At 36.7% G+C, this 20,690-nt stretch overlaps 1 protein-coding gene across 1 annotated transcript; it reads right to left on the reverse strand.

Annotated features, from left to right (window-relative positions):
• Window positions 1-4,031: 4,031 nt before the first annotated feature.
• Window positions 4,032-18,276, reverse strand: LOC148943097 (ATP-dependent zinc metalloprotease YME1 homolog). Its single transcript, XM_089102120.1, has 2 exons — window positions 18,114-18,276; window positions 4,032-4,192 (listed from the first exon to the last, which is right to left on the reverse strand). The coding sequence occupies exons 1-2, from the start codon at window positions 18,249-18,251 to the stop codon at window positions 4,049-4,051; spliced, it is 282 nt and encodes a 93-aa protein (XP_088958246.1). The 5' UTR covers window positions 18,252-18,276; the 3' UTR covers window positions 4,032-4,048.
• Window positions 18,277-20,690: the final 2,414 nt, after the last annotated feature.

Below are 20,690 nucleotides of genomic sequence, written 5' to 3' on the forward strand. Positions count from 1 at the left end.
ATATTGCCTTCTGGAAAATACTCCTGATATGACATATGATTTGTTAATATTGTTAACCTCTTATAATTACACAGCATGGCGGTTCCAAACTTGCCACAAAGAGTGAGGCTTAAAATAAGCTTGGTATTCTCACATTTGGTATTTATTGCCATATTTTTTTTTTTTACCCCCAGCTCACTTTTTTATGCTGTCATAATATCTGCAAATATCCTTAATTTTATAAACTCTTATTGTTACACAGCTCAGTGGTTTAAAGTTTAACCCTCTCTGAAAGAGACTTAACCTAAGTTTGGGGTTTTACTTTTTAATTCCTGTTCCAAATGATTTTTTTTTTTTTTTTCATGCTCTTTTTTTATACCATCATTAAAAGTAAACCTACGATTTTTACTTCCCATAAAAGTGGTCACCCTCCCATGAATGAATGATTTTATTCAGTGATTAAACCCGTACAGAGTATTTCACTATCTAATCTGCAAAATGTAGCATAAAATATCAAAAACTCACCCTACCATATTAATCATAATTCCCAAGATCTTAAAAACTTGCAAGATAAAATTGCTTGGGATTGAGGTAGCCTATAACGGTATTATGATGTTGTGAAGCTCCAATGAATACCAAGCGTCGTCCCACCTAGAGGAATTATATACAACGTGGGTTTTCAACGCCAAAAGAGTTTGTTTAGCAGTTAAAAAACTTTGCTATTTGATTTCAGATTATATTCTTATTTATAGATCTGAACCTGGGCATCGACTCACAATAATTTGGGGGAGGGGGGCAAAACATATTTTTTCAATTTCTAGGTGGGGGGGGCAAATTTACCAATTTTTTTAGATTTTAAAGTGAAAATACAAAAGAAATCAATAAAAACACCTTAAAAGCATACTATTCAAAATCTAGGGGGGCGTTGAAACATCTAGGGCACACAAGCTCCTCTGCCCTTCCCCTTGATACTACCGGATCAGATCAGTAATAGATTAGAAAATTCAGATTTGCAGTTTGGAGACTTTTACTTCAAGCTGCATTTGGTCAAATGTCAAAATGTCACCTCGGCTTTTTAACTTGTTAAGACGGTGGTTTCCAACTTGATCCTCTCTGAGACACTTAATTCACGTTTGACCACTTTTCAATTTTTTGCCAGGATTTTATTTTATCCAGTCCTTTTTTGGACAGGCCCCACCCTGCGTACGTCCCTGAATGAAAGCTTCAATTTTACATATTGACCGAGTTGTTAGTAGCAGTAGTATTAGTTAATTAACCAACGAAAATTGAACGAATGATAGTTTCTTTTCTGGACTAATTTATTTGTAGCTAAATTATATTATTTCAGATGAATTTCGATTTTATTAGTTTCGGTTTGATCAAAAGTACAGCGCTTATTTACAGTAAATTATTAGAGAACTGAAAATGCTTCATAAAAATTGTTAATATTTTGAATTTTAGCACAAAACACTTTCATAACATATTACTTTAACTTACCTAGGCAGCATCAAACGTAATGATGGTGGAAGGAGCAAAAATGTAAGAAACCATATAGCAAAAACACAAGCTGTTTCTTTCAAGCCGAAAAAAGCTTGGATGAATAGAAATGAAAGTTTTTGCACCAAGATTATGACACTGGAAAGTTTCCAGTATCATTTCATTTCAGTGGAAACCAAAGCAATGACAGTGGTAAAGTATGACTCTGAAACGCGTCGAACGGGTCGAACGCGTGAGAACGAGAAGAATTGCCTTAGGATAATTTTAGGTGCTCGGTTGAATAACCCGTATAACCGACTGGAAGCTGTATCAAAAACACGGTTTCATGCCAACAGAGGCGGTATTTTTTTGGGGGAGGGGGGGGCACTTTTCCCGGGCACAGAACTTTTTGGGGGCGTAAATTTTTAAATAAATAATTTAATGGTTAAAATCATTTTGTAATATTTGAAATTTTATTTTTATTAAAATAAAGTAGAGGGTGCAGTTAATAAATGAAAATAATTATGAATTATTAATTAATTAATGAAATAAATTAAGAATAATTAAATAATAATAATTAAAATAATAGTTCAAAAAATATTAAAACAACAGAATAATAATTAATATATATTTAAAAAAAATTGGCCTATAAAGGATAATTTTGTTAAATTTTGGCTTGAAAGTTTAGTAGGCGACAGGGGACAGGGAGCTCTGATCAAGATTTTTTCCCGGGCATAAGAAAGGCCAGAACCGCCAATGGATGCCAATCCCTCAGACTGTAATGAAATAAAGGATAAAGTGGTTGGGTCACATGTTACGGAGGAAGGCCAGAAGGCCAGATAATCTGTCAGAAATCGCAATTTTGGCAATTTGAGCTAAATTAGAATATCCTTAGATAGGAAGGAAAAACATCATAAATTTTTTTTAAGGAAATAGGAGCTTCATGGGTGGGATTCAAGAGCGAAGGTTTGAACAGATTGGGTTGGAGGAGGAGCCTGCACAACTGTGTTGGTCCCAGCCGGCTTGGTGCAGCAACGAGTTGTTAAAAGTAATAGTGGTAGTAAAGTATAAGTTTCCGAAACTACCTACAGTCTTATATGACGCCGGATAAATTTTTAAGAAGAAAATTTGAAAAGAAGGTACTTTATTTTCACATTCATCCTTTTTCCAAACATAAAAAATTTCAACCTCCACTCTTAAATAAAAGAAAAGAACAAAAAATAATTAACGTTTATTGAAAACAAATATAAAGAAACTTGAATCACGCCATCTGGATCAAAATCTAGGTCTCCTGAGCCTATTCACTTCCCAAATCGATTTAGCTCCACGAAAAAAAGAACAGTATAGAAAAGTGACGAGGAACATTTATGCCTGACTTGAATCATTCGAGACACACCATTCTGGTCAGAACAATTCCCTGGATCGGATTTCTCATTTTCAAATGAAGAATAACCTATTCCACATTTTAGCCGGCATTTATGATGAGAGGCTGATAACGTTAGAACGTGAACTAAATAACGTTAGAGGTCAATAATCGCCAATAACGACAAAAAAATAAGTTGATTATTCATTTTCAAAAGATTCCGTTTCTTTCTATAAGTTTTATCAAATTTATGTATTCTGTACAGCATACTTCTCCATTTTTTTTATATATCCAATTTTAAAATATATACTTAATTTTCTCCTTCGCCTTGAAATTTAATACAAACTTCAATTACGAACTAAATTTTATAGATGGCTCCCATTACATCCTTAGATCCCATTACATCCCATTTCACTCCATTAAATCCCATATAGATGGCTCCCATTACATCCTATTACATTCCATTACCTCCCATTTCATTCCATTACATCCCATATAGATGGCTCCAATTACATCCTTAGATCCCATTACATCCCATTACATTCCATTACATCCCATTTCATTCCATTAAATCCCATATAGATGGCTCCCATTACATCCTTAGATCCCACTTTACAGAGAGGTCTAACATGTAATATTTCTATAAACAATAAAATAAAAGACGATACTCAATAGGCGTTTTTTTTTTTAATTTGTTTTTGAATTTTTAATTGTTATTACTAATAATTGTCTCATCATCAAACAAAGTCGGCAGTTGTCGACATGTATAATCCACATTTTTTTTTTTTTTTTTTTTTTTTTGTATAAAAGGCCTTTAACGTTATCTAAATAATTTATCCGAACCGGTGTTAGTGACGCCATCAAAAATTATTCAATGGCCAATTTTTGTAATACCATTATCCTTATTTGGATATCTGAAATCTGAGAAACTTAATAAAAGGAGCTAAACAATTTAGGGTATTAGCTACTTAAATAAATCGGAAGTTACTGACATTCAAAACTTTTTTATTTAACATTAGGATTCTTTTTGCCTAAAATCCCTTTAACGTCATCCCTTTAACGTTATCCGAAATGACGTTAGTGACGTCATCAAAAAATTATTCAATGGCCAAGTTTTGTTTTATCATTCTGATATTATTTTATTATTTTGTGTTGTCATTATCCTTATTTTAGTATCTGAATTGTGAGAAACTTAAATAAAGTACCAGTTACCGACATTCACAACTATTTTTATTTAACATTAGGATTCTTTTTGTCTAAAATTACTTTAACGTCATCAAAATCAAGTGTTTCGTATTTCAAGAGGGCATCAGCAAGGAGCTTCAGTTCTTCTTTGTGGTTCTTCAATATCATCTTTGCTCGGTCATAAGAATCCTACAAAAATGAGAAATACAATAAACTTGCTCGAGAATAGATATATAAGGCCGTTGTCCGTGATTTGGCTGACAAAGCCAGCGAAACTTTCCATATGATTTACGCGATTAGAGTAAAGATACCAGGCCGATATTCAAGAGAAAAAAAAATTGGCTAGGCTTTGTTTCTGGTTAATGTTTTTAGCACCAATTTCAAACTATTACACTCATGACTTTAAAATATCTACCTGTTTCACTGTTGTTGTTTTTTTTCTAAATCAAGAAGTTAATGAAATAAAAAGTATTTTTGAATGAAAATTATAAAAAAGTGGCTAATTCAGTCCAGAAAAGTAGAAAGATCATGACCCTTCCCCTCCCCATCCTCGATGTCGAGTTATAAAGTTATGAATATGAAATAATGTTATAATTAAAAGATGGAAAGTGTAGTAATTTTCAAATAATTTGCCTTCTCAATCAAAATTCGCGGTAGTTTTCACTAGCCCGCCTTATAAGCCAGCTTCGCTTTACATTAGATTTTCGTGACTGACCTTTTTTGCCATTAAAACACAGCTTGTCAAGAATAGCTTCCTATATTACGCGGATACCTACTACTTTATAACAGTAGCAACTAAAACCTGTCTTTGATGACAGGAGGACGGAGATACCAGTGGCTTAAGCACTCATAACATGGATGGGGCAAGGTACACAAACAGGAGGTGATTTTAGAAATTAGGAGTTTTCTTCAAAGCACCAAAAACAAGGGAGCTCCAGAAAACCAGAATGATCATGCCCCCCCCCCGCCACCTCCGTATAGAGTTATGAACTTGTGAAGATGAAATACTGTTATAATGATGAAAAGCTGTCAATTTTCAGATAACTAGCAAAAGCAAGGGAGCTCCAGAAATCTAGAAAGATTACTTCCCTTCCACCTCCCGTTTAAATTAAAAAGTTATAAAGACGAAAATTGTGCTCAATTCATTAGTCCGTCTTATAAGCCAGTTTCGTTTTACATTGGATTTTCGCGAATGGCACTTTTTTACGATAAAACACAACACAGCTTGTCGCAAATAAATTCCCATATATCCTCCTTCTGTAGATTAGAATGAAAGTATGCACTTCAAATTCTATGATCTTATCTTAGATGAAGGATGACAGACTGCTTAAGATCGTCCTTGTTGCGCGACCGTCTAGGGTCAAAAGAAAAGCAGGTCGCCCCCGAATGGGATGGGAGGATGTAAAAAAAAAGAATTTAAGAGAAATAAGAACTTCTTGGGAGTGTATAAAGAGGGAGGCTTTAAATAGACTGGGATAGAGGAGCATGTGAAGCTGTGTTGGCCTCAGGCGGCTTGTGCTACAGTGAGTGGTAAGTAGTAGTAGTATCTTAGAATATCATCAAAGCACATTCTTTCCTAGCCGAGTGGTTAGCGCTCCGGACTTGAAACCCTGAGGTCAGGGGTTCTGAAACCCTGAGGTCCTGGTGTCACAGGTTATTTAGTTTGGGACGGGGGTCAAGGGCGTAACTCTGTAAGCTCAGCCGGAGTCAACCCAGCTCTAAATGGGTACCTGGAGAAATCTGGGGGGAAAACAGGGGAAGCGTCAGATAATTTGCCCCCAACCACGCATCGCACTTCCTGCCGAAGACATCGAATCAGGGGATCGGTACCTGCGCAACGCAGACCATTGGTCAGCATGCAAAACAGTTTTTTTTTATATTTTTGTGCCCAGGAATACTTCCCAATACACAAATATTCATATAGATCAAAATTAAGAGAGGATAATATGTTTTTATTTTCACGAAGGCTCCATGGCCTGTAAATGAGTATTTTAGTTCTTTAACTCTAGTAATAGCATTTTAATTCTTACAATCTCTTATTGTTATTGACTGAAAGGCTGACACGTTTAGAAGTTTTTTTTGTCGGCATGTCCAAAAAAAAATAACTCGTCTCCCTATTCTTCCTGGAGTCGATTATTTTCGACTTAAACTCTTCCTAGAGTATTTTAGTTCTTTAACTCTAGTAATAGCATTTTAATTCTTACAATCTCTTATTGTTATTGACTGAAAGGCTGACATGTTTAGAAGTTTTTTTTGTCGGCATGTCCAAAAAAAAATAACTCGTCTCCCTATTCTTCCTGGAGTCGATTATTTTCGACATAAACTCTTCCTAGAGTCAAAATTAGAAGAAATTATTTTCTTCCTAACTCTTCCTAGAGTATTTTAGTTCTTTAACTCTAGTAATAGCATTTTAATTCTTACAATCTCTTATTGTTATTGACTGAAAGGCTGACACGTTTAGAATTTTTTTTTTTTTCGGCATGTCCTAAAAAAAATAACTCGTCTCCCTATTCTTCCTGGAGTCGATTAGTTTTTTTATATTTTTTTGCCCAGGAATACTTCCCAATACACAAATATTAATATAGATCAAAAATAAGAGAGGCTAATATGTTTTTATTTTCACGAAGGCTCCATGGCCTGTAAATGAGTATTTTAGTTCTTTAACTCTAGTAATAGCATTTTAATTCTTACAATCTCTTATTGTTATTGACTGAAAGGCTGACACGTTTAGAAGTTTTTTTTGTCGGCATGTCCTAAAAAAAAATAACTCGTCTCCCTATTCTTCCTGGAGTCGATTATTTTCGACTTAAACTCTTCCATGAGTATTTTAGTTCTTTAACTCTAGTAATAGCATTTTAATTCTTACAATCTCTTATTGTTATTGACTGAAAGGCTGACATGTTTAGAAGTTTTTTTTTGTCGGCTTGTCCTAAAAAAAATAACTCGTCTCCCTATTCTTCCTGGAGTCGATTATTTTCGAATTAAACTCTTCCTAGAGTCAAAATTAGAAGAAATTATTTTCTTCCTAGAGTCGAGTGTGTATTACAACCTAGGAGCGAAGTCGTCCAACTGCTTGAGAATGCATTACGAGAAAAACACAATTAAAGATTTTCACGTTTTCTATTTTCGACATTAAGAAGAATCTTGAAAAACTAAAAAAAAAACGTAAATCTGCATTTGTACATGACAAGCTAAGATGGAAAATAAAAAAGTCGTTTTCTCTTAGAGAAAATCAGAAAAAATACAAAAAAAATCCTTGAAAAATCTCACTCAAGTTCATCACATGTAAATAACGGAATTGGATAAATTTATAGAATTAAAAGCTAATTTTTGACTTTTTTCTTCGATTACACAGTTCTCAGTTATAATCTATAAAAAGTATTAAGGATTTAAAAAAATTGAAAATACAAAAGAGCGTTATTTTAAGAGGGCAAGACTTGTATACTACAAATTTGTTGCTAATTGTTTTGTTTGTTCTAGGCAACAGAGGGTCATACCAAGTCCCCACACAGATCATTAGTGAGAGCGAAAAAATTATGTTAGATGGTAATCTTATTTCCTGGATTTTTGTTTTAAAGATTGTCCGGAATAGGACAATTTCGCTCTCAGATTTGAATATGACCCTGCGTTCTAGGGAATTTTCAATCAAATTCCGATCCTAACTAAATCCCAACTTAAGCACTTTAGGATGCAATGCTAAACCAATTGAAATGCTCAGAAGCTGGGGTTTTTGGTCCAAATGCCTTTGAAGGAAACAAATCCTGTTTTATTTTATCTATAAACGAGTCCCGTTTTATTTTATCTATAAATAGAAGTTGCAGAAAGTTGGAAGTGATAATTAACCTACCTTAAAAAAAAAAAAAAAAAAAAATCTTAGACCTTGTTTTTAATCCATATAAGTGATATATATAACTAAGAGTGAAAATTACTTGAAGAAATTCATTAGTGACGTCACACATCATTCCTATTGAAATAAATTCAACCAATCACGTCTTGACAAATCTACATCAGGTATTCTTTCCATCATATTAGATAAACATTGAGAACGGCGATTTCTTCGCGCTGCGTTTCCTCTGTGAGCTGTATTTTGTTACTAGCTGACCACGGATTACGAAGTCGAATCACGCCGGACTCTTCCTGAGAGCAGTTGTTTGTGCAGATTTCTGGCAGGATATACCAGGAAATAGGCAGAAGAGGGGAGGGTACTCGCCGCAAGCGTCGTACGTACCCGCCGGTATTAAATTATCTTTGAATTGTGGGGAATAGGTGAGCGGGTCCCGACACTTCCCCTGTTCCTGTGTATTGTGCCAGAATTGGCCATGACTAAAGATACATGTGGAATCTGCTCCGCCAATGTAACCAGCAAGACCGGTGGCGTAGCATGCACTAAGTGCAACAAGTGGTTTCATTTCACATGCGGTAAAGTTAAATACTCTCCAGAACTAAAGAATACATACCTTTGCTCTCCATGCAAACCAAAAAAATGATGCTACTGTTGCGTCTCCGAAAGTGACCGGAAAACCAACAAAGACGAATACTCCCAGTTCCAATTCAGCCGGATCTAGCGGGCTTCTTCGCCCCCAAGCATGTAGTAATCTCTCCAAGTCGGCCGAAAGTCCTATTGTAATCACTAAGCCCTCGTATTCTACTCTTGCCAATATGAACCCCGGTGATAGTGAAAAACCCGAACTTGAACCGGTTTCACAACCACCAATCACACCCGCTCCTGAAGTATTACCAGAAGAAGTAAATGAGGCTAAAAAAAACGCAGAACAGGAATGACGTGCCTGCCTTAGGCTCGCCTCCATCCGAGTCTTTGCTAATCCCCGACCTCTCTAGGTGCATCACCTGTCACATACCAGCTGGGGGAAGCCCCTCCTTTGAATGCCATTCTTACAAAAGATGGCAGCACGGTGCATGCGCTGCAATAGACGCAGAGCTAGTACTGGCTCTACAGAAGCCGTCGGGCCGGTACTTTTCGTTCAAGTGTACTAACTGCTATCAACGTCCCTGCCATACGCCTAAACAACTAAACCAAAGTAACCAAATCTCTCCTGATCAAGATGAATTGAGCCAAAATCCAAAGAAACAAATCAAAGAGCCCTTAGTATGCCGTTTCCACCTCCGGGGAATTTGCCGAAACAGTGTGGATTGTCCCAGTCCAAAGGATTGGTTCCCAAGCCAAAATCCAAAGGAACAAATCAAAGAACCCTTAGTATGCTGTTTCCACCTCCGGGGAATTTGCCGAAACAGTGTGGATTGTCCCTTTCTACACATCTGCACAGATTTCTATAGGGGAAAATGTGGCAACGATCAATGTATATTGGTACACAAAGAACCTTGCCGAAAGTTCTCCTGTGATCTTTGCTTCGTGAATGACTGTCCTAAAGTGCACCTGCCAGCTAAACGTCGCCTGCATGGGGCAATAAAAACGCACCCGAAGCAGTCAAAAAACGGGTTCCCTGCAAAATTCGAAGTTGGAAAACAAGATATCAGAACAGGAGATCGTTTACTGAGAATTGTCCCCTTAATGCAGTTGAAACTCACACCTCCGAGGAAACACAACAGCATACATCCTATAGCTCCCCTTCCCCCCTACCGAAGACCGTGGCTACCAGCACCCCCAATAAGATGGCAAGCTATACCATACGGGCCCGTACCAGATATCAGACTAACTATCCTGCCAACACACCAAATTATTACTCCCCATTTTCCAACGAGGAACAGATTTTCACAGCTCATCGAGTCGCTAGTCTAATACAGCCCATTCTTGATTTCCACCGCTCAATCCCACCACCAATAAATCAAGCTTTACTCCATGAACAACTCCCACCACCTTACAATCAACAAAAAAGTCACCTTCAACAAGTGAAAACACCTGTTGCAACCTTAAAATACAACCCCAAGTATACTCAACGCTCAGCTCAAATGGATGCCCAAAGACACCGAACTCTACACGGTACGACAAAGGATTGTAATCACACAAAACAGAAGTATTCATTTCCCAAAATCCTGCTCGCAAACGTCCGCTCTCTTGGGAATAACGTTGAAGAGCTGGAAACCACCCCCATACAAAATAACATTGAAGTGGCTTGCTTGTGTGAAACTTGGTCCGCGTCTGACACATGCACGGTTATTTCTGGGTACGATGTGTATCTACTCCCAAGATTAAATAAGGACTGGGCCATTGTGAGTCATGGTGGCGGAGTTCGTTTTCTTTGCAAGTCTGCAATTCCGAATCGAACCCTAAATATACCTATCCCTAGGAAACCTGAGCACGAAGTTCTGTGGCTTTCGACAAGGCCCCGATACTTATCAAAAAAAGTATCGTCAATCATTTTTGGTGTAGTCTACTACCCGCTAAGAGCATCGTTCCGAAAGGAACTCGTACTCTACTTACAGCATTCGGTTGACTACATAAGATCCCAATACCCATACACTGCCATTCAGATCCTGGGCGACTTTAATGATTTAAAGGCTAGCTGGCTCTCAAGTTCACTCTCACTTACGCAAGTTTTTGAAGTCCCAACACGTGAGGTAAAAGTACTAGACCTTATCTTTACCAATATTGAGGAGTTCTATAATCCCCCCTACACTCTCCCCGCTATTGGTATGAGTGACCACCTTACTGTAAAATGGAAGCCTAGCAGAAAACCCCCTGACAGATCCCTGTCAGTGTTGAAGTACCGCCCACATACTCAAGAACAAATCCAGATTTACCGAGAGTGGCTAGCAAGAAAAAACTGGTCAAAAGTCCTCACTATGAAGAGCGGCAACAATATGATGCAAGAGGTCACTGCTCAGCTTTTCTATGAATATAAAGTAATATTTCCAGTAAAGACAATCCTAGCCAAGTCACAAAATAAGCCGTGGGTGACTAAAGAGATTAAGGATCTAATCAAATCGAGAAATGAGCTTTATAAGTTGGGATATAAATACGAGGCTAAAAAAATGCGCAATGTTATATCTCTGAAAATAAATAAATCTATAAAGGAATTTGGTGCTCAAGTAGTTACGAAGCTATGGAAGTCCAACCCCTCGCGATTCCACCAGAAGGTTCAGAAGATTATAGGACAAACTCGAAAGCAGCTTGACAATCTACGGCTCTGATGGTGAACCTCTGAGCGCTGATATGATCAACACACATTTTTCAAATATATGTCGCACACACCCACCTCTTGACGAGCTACCTGAAAATGGACCCATTGAAAAAATTCCGATCATTCGCCCCCATGAAGTATGCGAGAAGCTCAAACGCCTGGACCTTAGGAAGAGTAATTACCCTCTAGAAATTCCTATTGAGTTGATAGCTCATTGCTCTGAGGAGCTTAGTCCTATTTTGGCTGCCTGTTTCAATCAATGTCTAATAGATGGTACATTCTCGGATTACTTCAAGACAGCCTATATAACTCCCTTTCCTAAAATAAAAAAAAAAACCTGTCGCCTAACGGTTTGCGCCCGATTTCAAAAACCCGTGCCTTTCCAAAGTGTTTGAAGGCTTTATCTGTGAATATTTATATGGAGATATTGAAGCTAATTTAGACCCTCGGCAATTTGGTTTCAGGCCTGGACATAATACTACCCACTATCTCGTATGTCTTCTTGACGATCTGATGAAACATCTCGAGAAGGAAGAGACACACGCAGAAATCCTTCTCAGCGATATAGTAAAGCCGGTTGACAGCATCCAACATCTGATAGCTATTAACCAAGCTAAAGAAATGGGTGCTCGACAGTTTCTTGTGAGAATGGTTGCAAGCTTCCTGCACAAACGAAACCAATGTGTTTCGCTCACGCAGGATGAAGCATCCGAATCCAAAGACATATGGTGCGGAGCACCCCACGGGATACAATTAGGACCACTTATCTTTTTGGTTGTTTTTAACCCTGTCCTAGCACAAATACAAAGTTGCTGCAACTTTGCTGACGACCTATCAAGCATATCAGTCCCCGCCTTAGCAAGCCTAGCAGAGGAAATCACCACATCATCAATATTTTCCCAACTAAAGCATAATCTTGAAGATGTAATGCTTACAGTTAGTGAAACCAAGAACCATATTCTACGTGTTAGCTTTTTAAAATCTGCAATTCCGTCCCAAGAAGACACTGGACTTACAACTAAAGATGAAATAAAAATCCTAGGAGTAATTTTCAAAAGCAACCTGAAATGGGATCCACATATACAGTTTATCCTCCAAAAGGCTTCCCTATGCCTAAAATCCTTTGCTTGCCTAACGCGGTTCAATATCCAAATTTCCATTATGCGCAGTCTATACTGTAGGCATGTCCGATCGCAAACCAAGTATGCTTGTCCCGTTTGGCACCCAGGTCTAACGGCTATCCAAACCGAAAAGCTTGAAAAGATTCAAAATCGGGCTTGCCAAATAATGCTTGGGGAAAATTATACATCTTTTGAAGACGGCCTGCAGAAACTGAGGCTTCAGAAACTATCTGAAAGGTGCCACTATCTCATGATGTGTTTCGGAAAAAAATGCAAAAGTTGTGATGTCCATCGCAAAATATTACCGGATTTCCAGGAATCACAGATCAGTCGGCCAAAAACACGTAGAGGAGCCCTCACTTCGTCGTGCCAACTCCTTTGTCCCCCACCCCGAAGGGCATCAAAAATGTACCTACCATCATTTGTTCCATACTTCGTGAACCACTATACTGAGGAGCTAGTTAAAATGGAAATCTATAAAAAGTTTATTTATTTTTATATTTATTTATCTGATCTCATGTGTTGTATTTTCTTGTTGTTTGGCGTCCCCCGCTAGCTATAAGCTATAGTGGAAATTAAGAGTTATTATTATTATAAACAAGTCCTGTTTTATTTTATTTATAACCGAGTCCCGTTTTATTTTATCTATAAACGAGTCCCGTTTCATTTTATTTATACCCGAGTCCCGTTTTATTTTATCTTTAAACGAGCCCCGTTTTATTTTATTTATAAACGAGTCCTGTTTCTTTTTTATGTTTAACCGAGTCCCGTTTTATTTTACTTATAAACGAGTCCTGTTTTATTTTATTTATAAACGAGTCCCGTTTTATTTTATTTATAAACGAGTCCTGTTTCTTTTTTATGTATAACCGAGTCCCGTTTTATGTTACTTATAAATGAGTCCCGTTTTATTTTATTTATAAACGAGTCCTGTTTTGTTTTATTTATAAACGAGTCCCGTTTTATTTTATTTATAAACGAGTCCTGTTTCTTTTTTATGTATAACCGAGTCCCGTTTTATGTTACTTATAAATGAGTCCCGTTTTATTTTATTTATAAACGAGTCCTGTTTATTTTATTTATAAACGAGTCCCGTTTTATTTTATTTATAAACGAGTCCCGTTTTATTTTATTTATAAACGAGTCCTGTTTCTTTTTTATGTATAACCGAGTCCCGTTTTATGTTACTTATAAATGAGTCCCGTTTTATTTTATTTCCCCTTCGATTGTATTATTTTCTTATTTTCTTGGGATTTCTCAAGAGGATTCCCTTCGTGACTGAATTCGACCTTATACAATTACAGTATATGCTTCTAGCCTACAATCTTCCCCTCCTAAATCCCGCCAAAACTAAGTATTTACTTCGTTTTCCAACATTTCCAATCCTGTTTTATTTTTATTTTTCCTCTGATTGTATATGTTCCTTCTTGGGATTTTTCAATAGGATTGTTCACTTCCAATTGCTTTCAATTCCTATGTACTCGCTTTGTTTTCCAACATTTCCTTTTTTCGTCCTCCGTTATTTTACGTCATCGGTATATGAACGACGTTTTTTTTTTACGAAATTCTCGAGATTTTTCAGTGGGATTTCCGTCATAACTGAATTCGACATCAAAACAATTACAGTACACATGTTATTAAACTACAGCCCTCCCCTCCTCAATAGTTCGTTTTGTTTTACAGCATTCCCTTTTCTCGTTTTCTGTTATCTATACGTCATTGGTACATAAATCGTCAGATTGGCCCTACCCATGGTTTGTCTGACATAAATATTCAACTGTTAATCACAACCTGAGGGTAAAATTGTCCAAATGCTCGAAAAATTGTTCCGAGACATACATGACTAAATATTTTGAACGCTGCTTTTCGACAGTCCAATCCGCAGTCTAGTTGATAGTTAAGTCTACTTGTATGATATAGCCCCTACCGCTCAAGCTGTTCATTCATTGACGCATTTTAGAGCCGGTTTTTTGGTTAGTTTCCTTCAGCTTAGCGTGAGATAAGACAAAGAGCAATGACAGAATAGATGGAAAATTTATAATTCCGGCTATATATTTGCACATTAGGGGGGGGGGGGGGTAATTTACTTGCACAGTTTGAAGTTATAAAACAATTGTTACTAAATAATATGCAGAATAATTGTACCTAACACATTAGGCATGTAGACCTGCTATACTTTACCCCCCTCCCCCTAATGTGCAAATATATAGCCCAAATCTGTTTCTAAAGTGTTAAATTTTTATCATCAGAGCGTCACAGAAACATATTAGAAGAATATTAGGTAGGGGCTATATCATACAAGTACCTAAAATTGTATCAGCTTGTTTTTTTTTTTTTTTTCTTCGGTCATTAACAAAAAAAAATAGTAAAAAAATAAGCGGAATAAGATGGTTCCGTTCGTAGGATAACTTCCTTCTACCCTTACGAGGAAGAAAAGGAATATGGGATCATGATTTTTTCAGATAAGATTTGCTTTCATTTGTAGTTTGACCTTTGAAATCGCCAAAAATTTAAAATTTACTTCTTATTTGGTTGTACTCAAGGACGTATCCAGGGGGATAGAGCGTTTGAACCCACCCTCAAAATATTTGTTTGAGTCGTAAAAATGTAACAAAAATGAATATAAACAAATTCTTTATGTTTTTTGTAGACACCCCCCCCCACACCCGAAAAATAAAACTTGGATACGGCCCTGGTTATACTTGTATATGTTTATTTGTATGTGTTTGTACATGTATATGTTTGTACGTATATTTTTTTTTCAAAATGTAAAATATACCACTTGAAAAAGTTGCATAATGGAGAGTGCGAAGTTTTTGAAGGAAAACATTGCTCGTTTGTAATTGTATTATTTTAATATCTCATCATGAAATTCAAAATTAAAAACTGATACAATAAAGAGAAGAACAAAGGAAACAATTCAAATGGGAATGCGGTAGGCTATATCCAGAGAAAAAAAATGACACTTAAAAAGCTGCTATTAGTACACAGCTCTTCAAACACTGCTCATTTTTTTTCTGGACAGCAGCAACTGAGCTAGCCATCTCATATTGGGTGGACAGAGCGTTATTACAAGTCCATGTTGGCAGACGAAGCAAAAACTTGTAAAAATACTGAAGAACTTATTGGTAGAAAAAACTTTTTCGGATGCTGACCAACGGTCTGCGTTGCGCAGACTGATGAATCAGAAGACCGATCTTCTGATTCATTGCCTTCACCCAGGAGTGCAATGCGTGGTTGGAGCAAATCATCCGACACTTCCTGTGTCCCCCCCCCCCATATGAGAAAAGCGACCAAAATGTTGCGAGAACAAGATGACGCAGGATTATGTAACCATAGTACAGGGCGGCTAGAATTTTACGGTTGGAACACAAACTGCAAAGCTACCAGAAAGCCTTACGGTTTAGTACTGTTTGCAGAAATGTCTTTCAGCGATACTCGCGTTGCGCGCAGATTCTTTCCAATTGGTTATGGCGTATAAAACAAGAACCTTGATTTCACTTTCATTGAATTATAGATTTTAATTTGCCTTCGAATAATTTCGTTTTTATTGAACGCATACGTTTATATTTACCTTCTAAGGCATTTTTAATGCTGGAAATACCAAAGAAAGTCATTTTCCAGCGAAAATACCCCCTCCTCCAAAGAAAGTTACGTTTCACAATCAAAGGAGGGAAGGAGGGCAACAACATATAGGGGTAAATGCCTCGACTTGTCTTCCCGCCAGATTGACGCTTCTGGTACCGAGTCTCCCTCTTTCAGAACTGGATGATCAAACAATTGTGTGACCCATACAACAGCCAAGAAGTATAGAAAAAAGAAGAAAAAACACTGATCCACAAGATTACGGACGATCAGTGACATCACATTTATTCCCAGCAAGGATGATGCTAAATTTCCAAAGGGTATGGAGCCGGTTCCTTCCAGCCCTACCATATAAATAGTCTAGAGGTAGGGTTGCCAACCCCTGTGTAGCTGACCTGGCAAATCAAAACAGTACTTAACAGCATAACCTTGCTATCCTTACAACAGCTTAAAAACAAAAGGTTACAGCTACATTATTTTCAGCTTTTCCTATCAGGAAAATCGAAGATTCAATCATCCTTGTTTCTGAATAGAAAATTTGTATGCAACTTGTTAGGTGACCTTAAACTATATAGAAAAAGCCAACAATCTTTAATTAAAGGGAAGTCAAGAAACAACCAGAGGCCAATATGACAACGTGCATTTTACCAATTCCATTATTTATATTCGTGTTTTTATGCTTTTTGTTATTTTTAATGAACGAGGCATAATGAGAGAGAGTATTTTCATTTCGTGTTTTAAATGATTGATTGCGAGTCAAAGGGTTGCAGACATCTTTTATCAGGTATTTTTGTATCTTGCCTTGGTGGTTGTTTTTAAATAATGGTTATTCTATAGTTACTTGTTAATAAATTAATCAATCAGTCAGATTTCTGCTGTTCATACGAATATTCAGGAAACAATTGCTGTCGAACAAGGCCGTATCCAAGGGAGGGGGGATTACCGGGTTTGAACCCCTCCCTCAGAAAAATGTTGTGTGTAAATTTATGACCATTCCACCTCATAAGGAGACATGTTAAGAAAACAATGCTTACTTCATAATATTTTAAATAATCCTAGTTACCCTATTTTTTAGTGGGAGAACCTTTATCGTCAGTTCTTTCCTTCTTTTTCCAGTTTTTTAGGAAATTTATAATTTGTCACAATAACATTTCGTTCAATTTTGAAAAATCGGCTAAATGCGCTAAATGGAACGCCATCTTAGAAAATAGTTTATATGCATCGTTATTGAAAACGCAGTGGCGGAAGTACAGAAATATACGTGCTAAGGCAGATCATTACTAAAAAAAACTTCTAGAAACTTCGTGCGGCAAGGATTCTGCCATCTATAAAAAAAATTGTAGGATGGTATATGTTTCAGCATAAATTTGAAAACAGACAAAACCCTTATCAAAAGCATGGCTTTTTTCGAAAATTTTATTTAAAATTCAGTCAAATGTTTTGATGGTGAAACATAAGGAATGTAAAAAGAGGACTTGATGAAAATGGCCCCTGAAAAGCTCATCTTCAAGTGGGTACGGTAGATGGGTCATCAACTAAATGACCATCAAAATGTTCACCTTCATTACTCCGACATTCTTAAGATATAATTTTAAGGCGTGGAATGTCAGTGGAGATACCAGTTCACCTGATTTCATAGAGAAGGCTCTATGAAAAGTTTGGTGTTCCCCGTCACAAGTTAGATATAATTTTAAGGCGTGGAATGTCAGTGGAGATACCAGTTCACCTGATTTCATAGAGAAGGCTCACTTAGAAACCATTATGTTACTAACACAATAATATCCCACGATCATTAAAATGCTCAGGTTTCTGAAGTTTCCAAAGATAAAGTTCCATGAGATTCGCTTTTTACGCATGGTAGGACAGTACGGTATATATGTGTTTCCATGAATACCCGAAATTCGTGAATGTCGACGTTCACCGGTGAAGGTCCAAAATGCCTTGTTTCCTCCTTGAATCTAGTTAGTGTTGCCAGTCAACTTTTTCAGTTTAATGCAAGGTTTGATGATGACAGGTTAGGTTACATGAAGTTTGATTAGGTTAGTTTAGGTTGGACTAGGTTAAACTTGGTTTTTAACCCATTTCTAATATTTATAACCAAATTTAACCTAATCTAACCTAAATTAACACAACCTAACCTAACTTTAACTTTTACCATCATAGCTTGCGTAAGACAGAAAAAGCTGACTCACAAAGCAAATTGAATCCAAGCAGAGAAAAAAGGAATTTCGAAAATTCACCGGTGAATGTCGACATTAACCAGATTTCGGACATTCACGGTAACATATGCACATGTAAAATTACCTGTAAAATTTTTTGAATTTCTGAATCAATCATTTCACTGGTTTGCGGACTAAGGTCACTAACAGCAACAATATTGTTTCCATTGTCGTCAAAAGTACGAAGTCCAACTTTTTCAGACATTCCCAAATCTTTAACCATATGCTTGGCAATGGCTGTTGCACTCTAGAAAATAATACAAAATAGAGAATAAATAAATAAATTAAGTAAATAATTTATGAGACCACACTGGCCAATCATGATAAAACACAAAATCGCGAAGAAGGGAAGAAAACGGGACAATTAACAGCCAGTGAAAAAATTGAAAAATTATGCAAATATTTCGGTCAAGACCTCTGCTTCGTCCTCAGTGCAGAATAAAAGTGATAAAAATATAAAAAAACAAACCTTAAAACAAAACACAAAACTAAAATTGGACGACCCTTTCTCATTATCGGCAAGAGGGTAACTGAATAAAAAAAAAAAAATTCTAAATGGCATTTCACAATTTCATTTTACGTAGAGCACTCTTAAAGGCTAATCGCTTTCCAGATCTATCAGGCGTTAAATATTTGTGTATTAAACATTAAGAATATGTATCTAAAAATAGCAAAAGACAACAAAATTCTACAAAACTTACGATTCAGCTGTCGCAATAATCTGCTGGCTATCAATAGTGTATGCGCTATGTTCAACTCAAAAATATATTCTTGGCTACGAATGATGTAAAAATCTTATAGCAATTGGGAAACTGCATTCGAAATGGTTTAATCTCATAAAACAGTTCGTGGTAATGAACTGTAAATAAGGAGTGACCCGGCTTAATAGGAACCGAAACTCTAAAAAACGGATACCAAGTTTGATACCGATAGATACATCAAAAGAATCGGATTTTTATGCTGATTTCAGATATATAATTTTCATCAAGTTTAGTGTTACCCATCAAAAGTTACGAGCCCGAGAACCTTTGCCTTATTTTCGAAAAAGGGCGACAGCACCCCCTAAAGTCATAGAATTTTAATGAAAATCGCACCAAAGATTCAGCGTGTCAGATAAACCTATTGTAGAGATTTAAAGCTCCTATATGCAAAAATGTGAAATTTTGTGTTTTTTTTCTGCCAGAAGAAAGATCACGGATGCGTGATTATTTGTTGTTTTTTTTTTCTTCCCAGGGGTGATCGTATCTACCCAGTGGTCCTAAATATCGCAAGAGTTCTCATTCGAACGCAAATCCAAAGTCCTAGTGCCCTTTTTAAGTGACCAAAAAAATGGATGGCAACTAGGCCCCCTCCCACGCTCTTTTTTTCCCCAAAGTCACCGGATTGAAATTTTGAGATAGCCATTTTGTTCAGTATAGTCGAGAAATCTAATAACTATGTTTTTAGGTGTAAAATGACCCGCCACAGTCCCCGGGGGAAGGGCTGAAAGTTGTGAACTTTGCCCATTTTTTAAATATAGTAATTTCTATTGGGATGTGTTTTTTAGGGGGGGGGGGTTGTGCTTGGGGTGGATTTCTAAGGGGATAATCTTCCTTTGGGAGGGAAATTTCTGATGAGTGAATATTCTAGGGGAAATGTTACACTGGGAAGATTTGACAGAAATACTATACGAAATGCTTTTTAATTGTTTTACATTCTCTTTGCCAAATTCTTTATATGGAGATCGGGGGGAATTATCTGGGGGCTTTTATCCGCACGTTTTTTTTTCTGGGAGATAATTTCCACGGAAGGGGGCATTTATGGAGTGATCGAGAAACCGATTATAGATTAAAGTCTTTTCCAATGAAAAAATGCTGAGGAGTATTTTTCAGGGTGAATCATCCACAAGCCGTTGTCAAGAGAGGGGAGATTCTCAGCGAGGAAGGAACTGTCTGGAGGGAATTAGACGGGGGGGTGCACTTTACGTTGGATGAAATTTCCACAGAGGAGTTTTCCGCGAGGAAGAGGGATATATTTCATAGAGTGAGGCAGATTTAGCGGCATTATTTAAAAAACGAACATAAATTATTCAATATATGAAAGGTTGCCCCCTCCTCAATACCTTACTCTTTACGCTAAAGTTTGACTGTTTACTAAAATTGAAACACCTGGGCTATTTAGTTAGAATAGGAAGCTTTTGTAAAAGTGCTAACAGTTTTAGCGTAAAGAGCAAGGTATTGAGGAAGGGGCTATCCTTCATATCCGGAATAAATCTGCCAAAATTAATATGCAAATTGTGTTTTAATTTTTCATGCACGGTACATTTGTATACATTTGTGGAGTAATAAGTCTTTCAGTTTGCAAAATTCCTAGCTCCTTTCGTACTACACGGGTGAACTTATCGGTGGGGTCTGAATCTATGGGCTTGTAAGTATGGGCGTCGGATGGGGTATGGATATATATATAAAATCAACTGTATGTATATTACTCTCTCTTTCCACGGCTTAAGTATTCGAGTTAAAAACACGAGACTTTCTGCAAATAGTATTGGAGCCAGGAGAATATAACTGTATATATATATATATATATAATATATATATATATATATATATATATATATATATATATATATATATATATATATATATATATATATATATATATATATATATATATATATATA

Source organism: Artemia sp. Qi Xiang Cuo, chromosome 16 (genome assembly GCF_049724085.1).
Source record: "Artemia sp. Qi Xiang Cuo chromosome 16, ASM4972408v1, whole genome shotgun sequence".
NCBI lineage: Eukaryota > Metazoa > Arthropoda > Branchiopoda > Anostraca > Artemiidae > Artemia > Artemia sp. Qi Xiang Cuo.

What these genes read in the sequence shown, in the direction of transcription:
- LOC148943097 (XM_089102120.1), bottom strand. Translation starts at nt 18,251, where the DNA reads ATGGTTAAAGATTTGGGAATGTCTGAAAAAGTTGGACTTCGTACTTTT. An exon ending in AAATTCAAAAAATTTTACAG is followed by an intron (nt 4,193 to 18,113) that starts GTAATTTTACAT and finishes TCATTTTTGTAG; the next exon opens with GATTCTTATGACCGAGCAAA.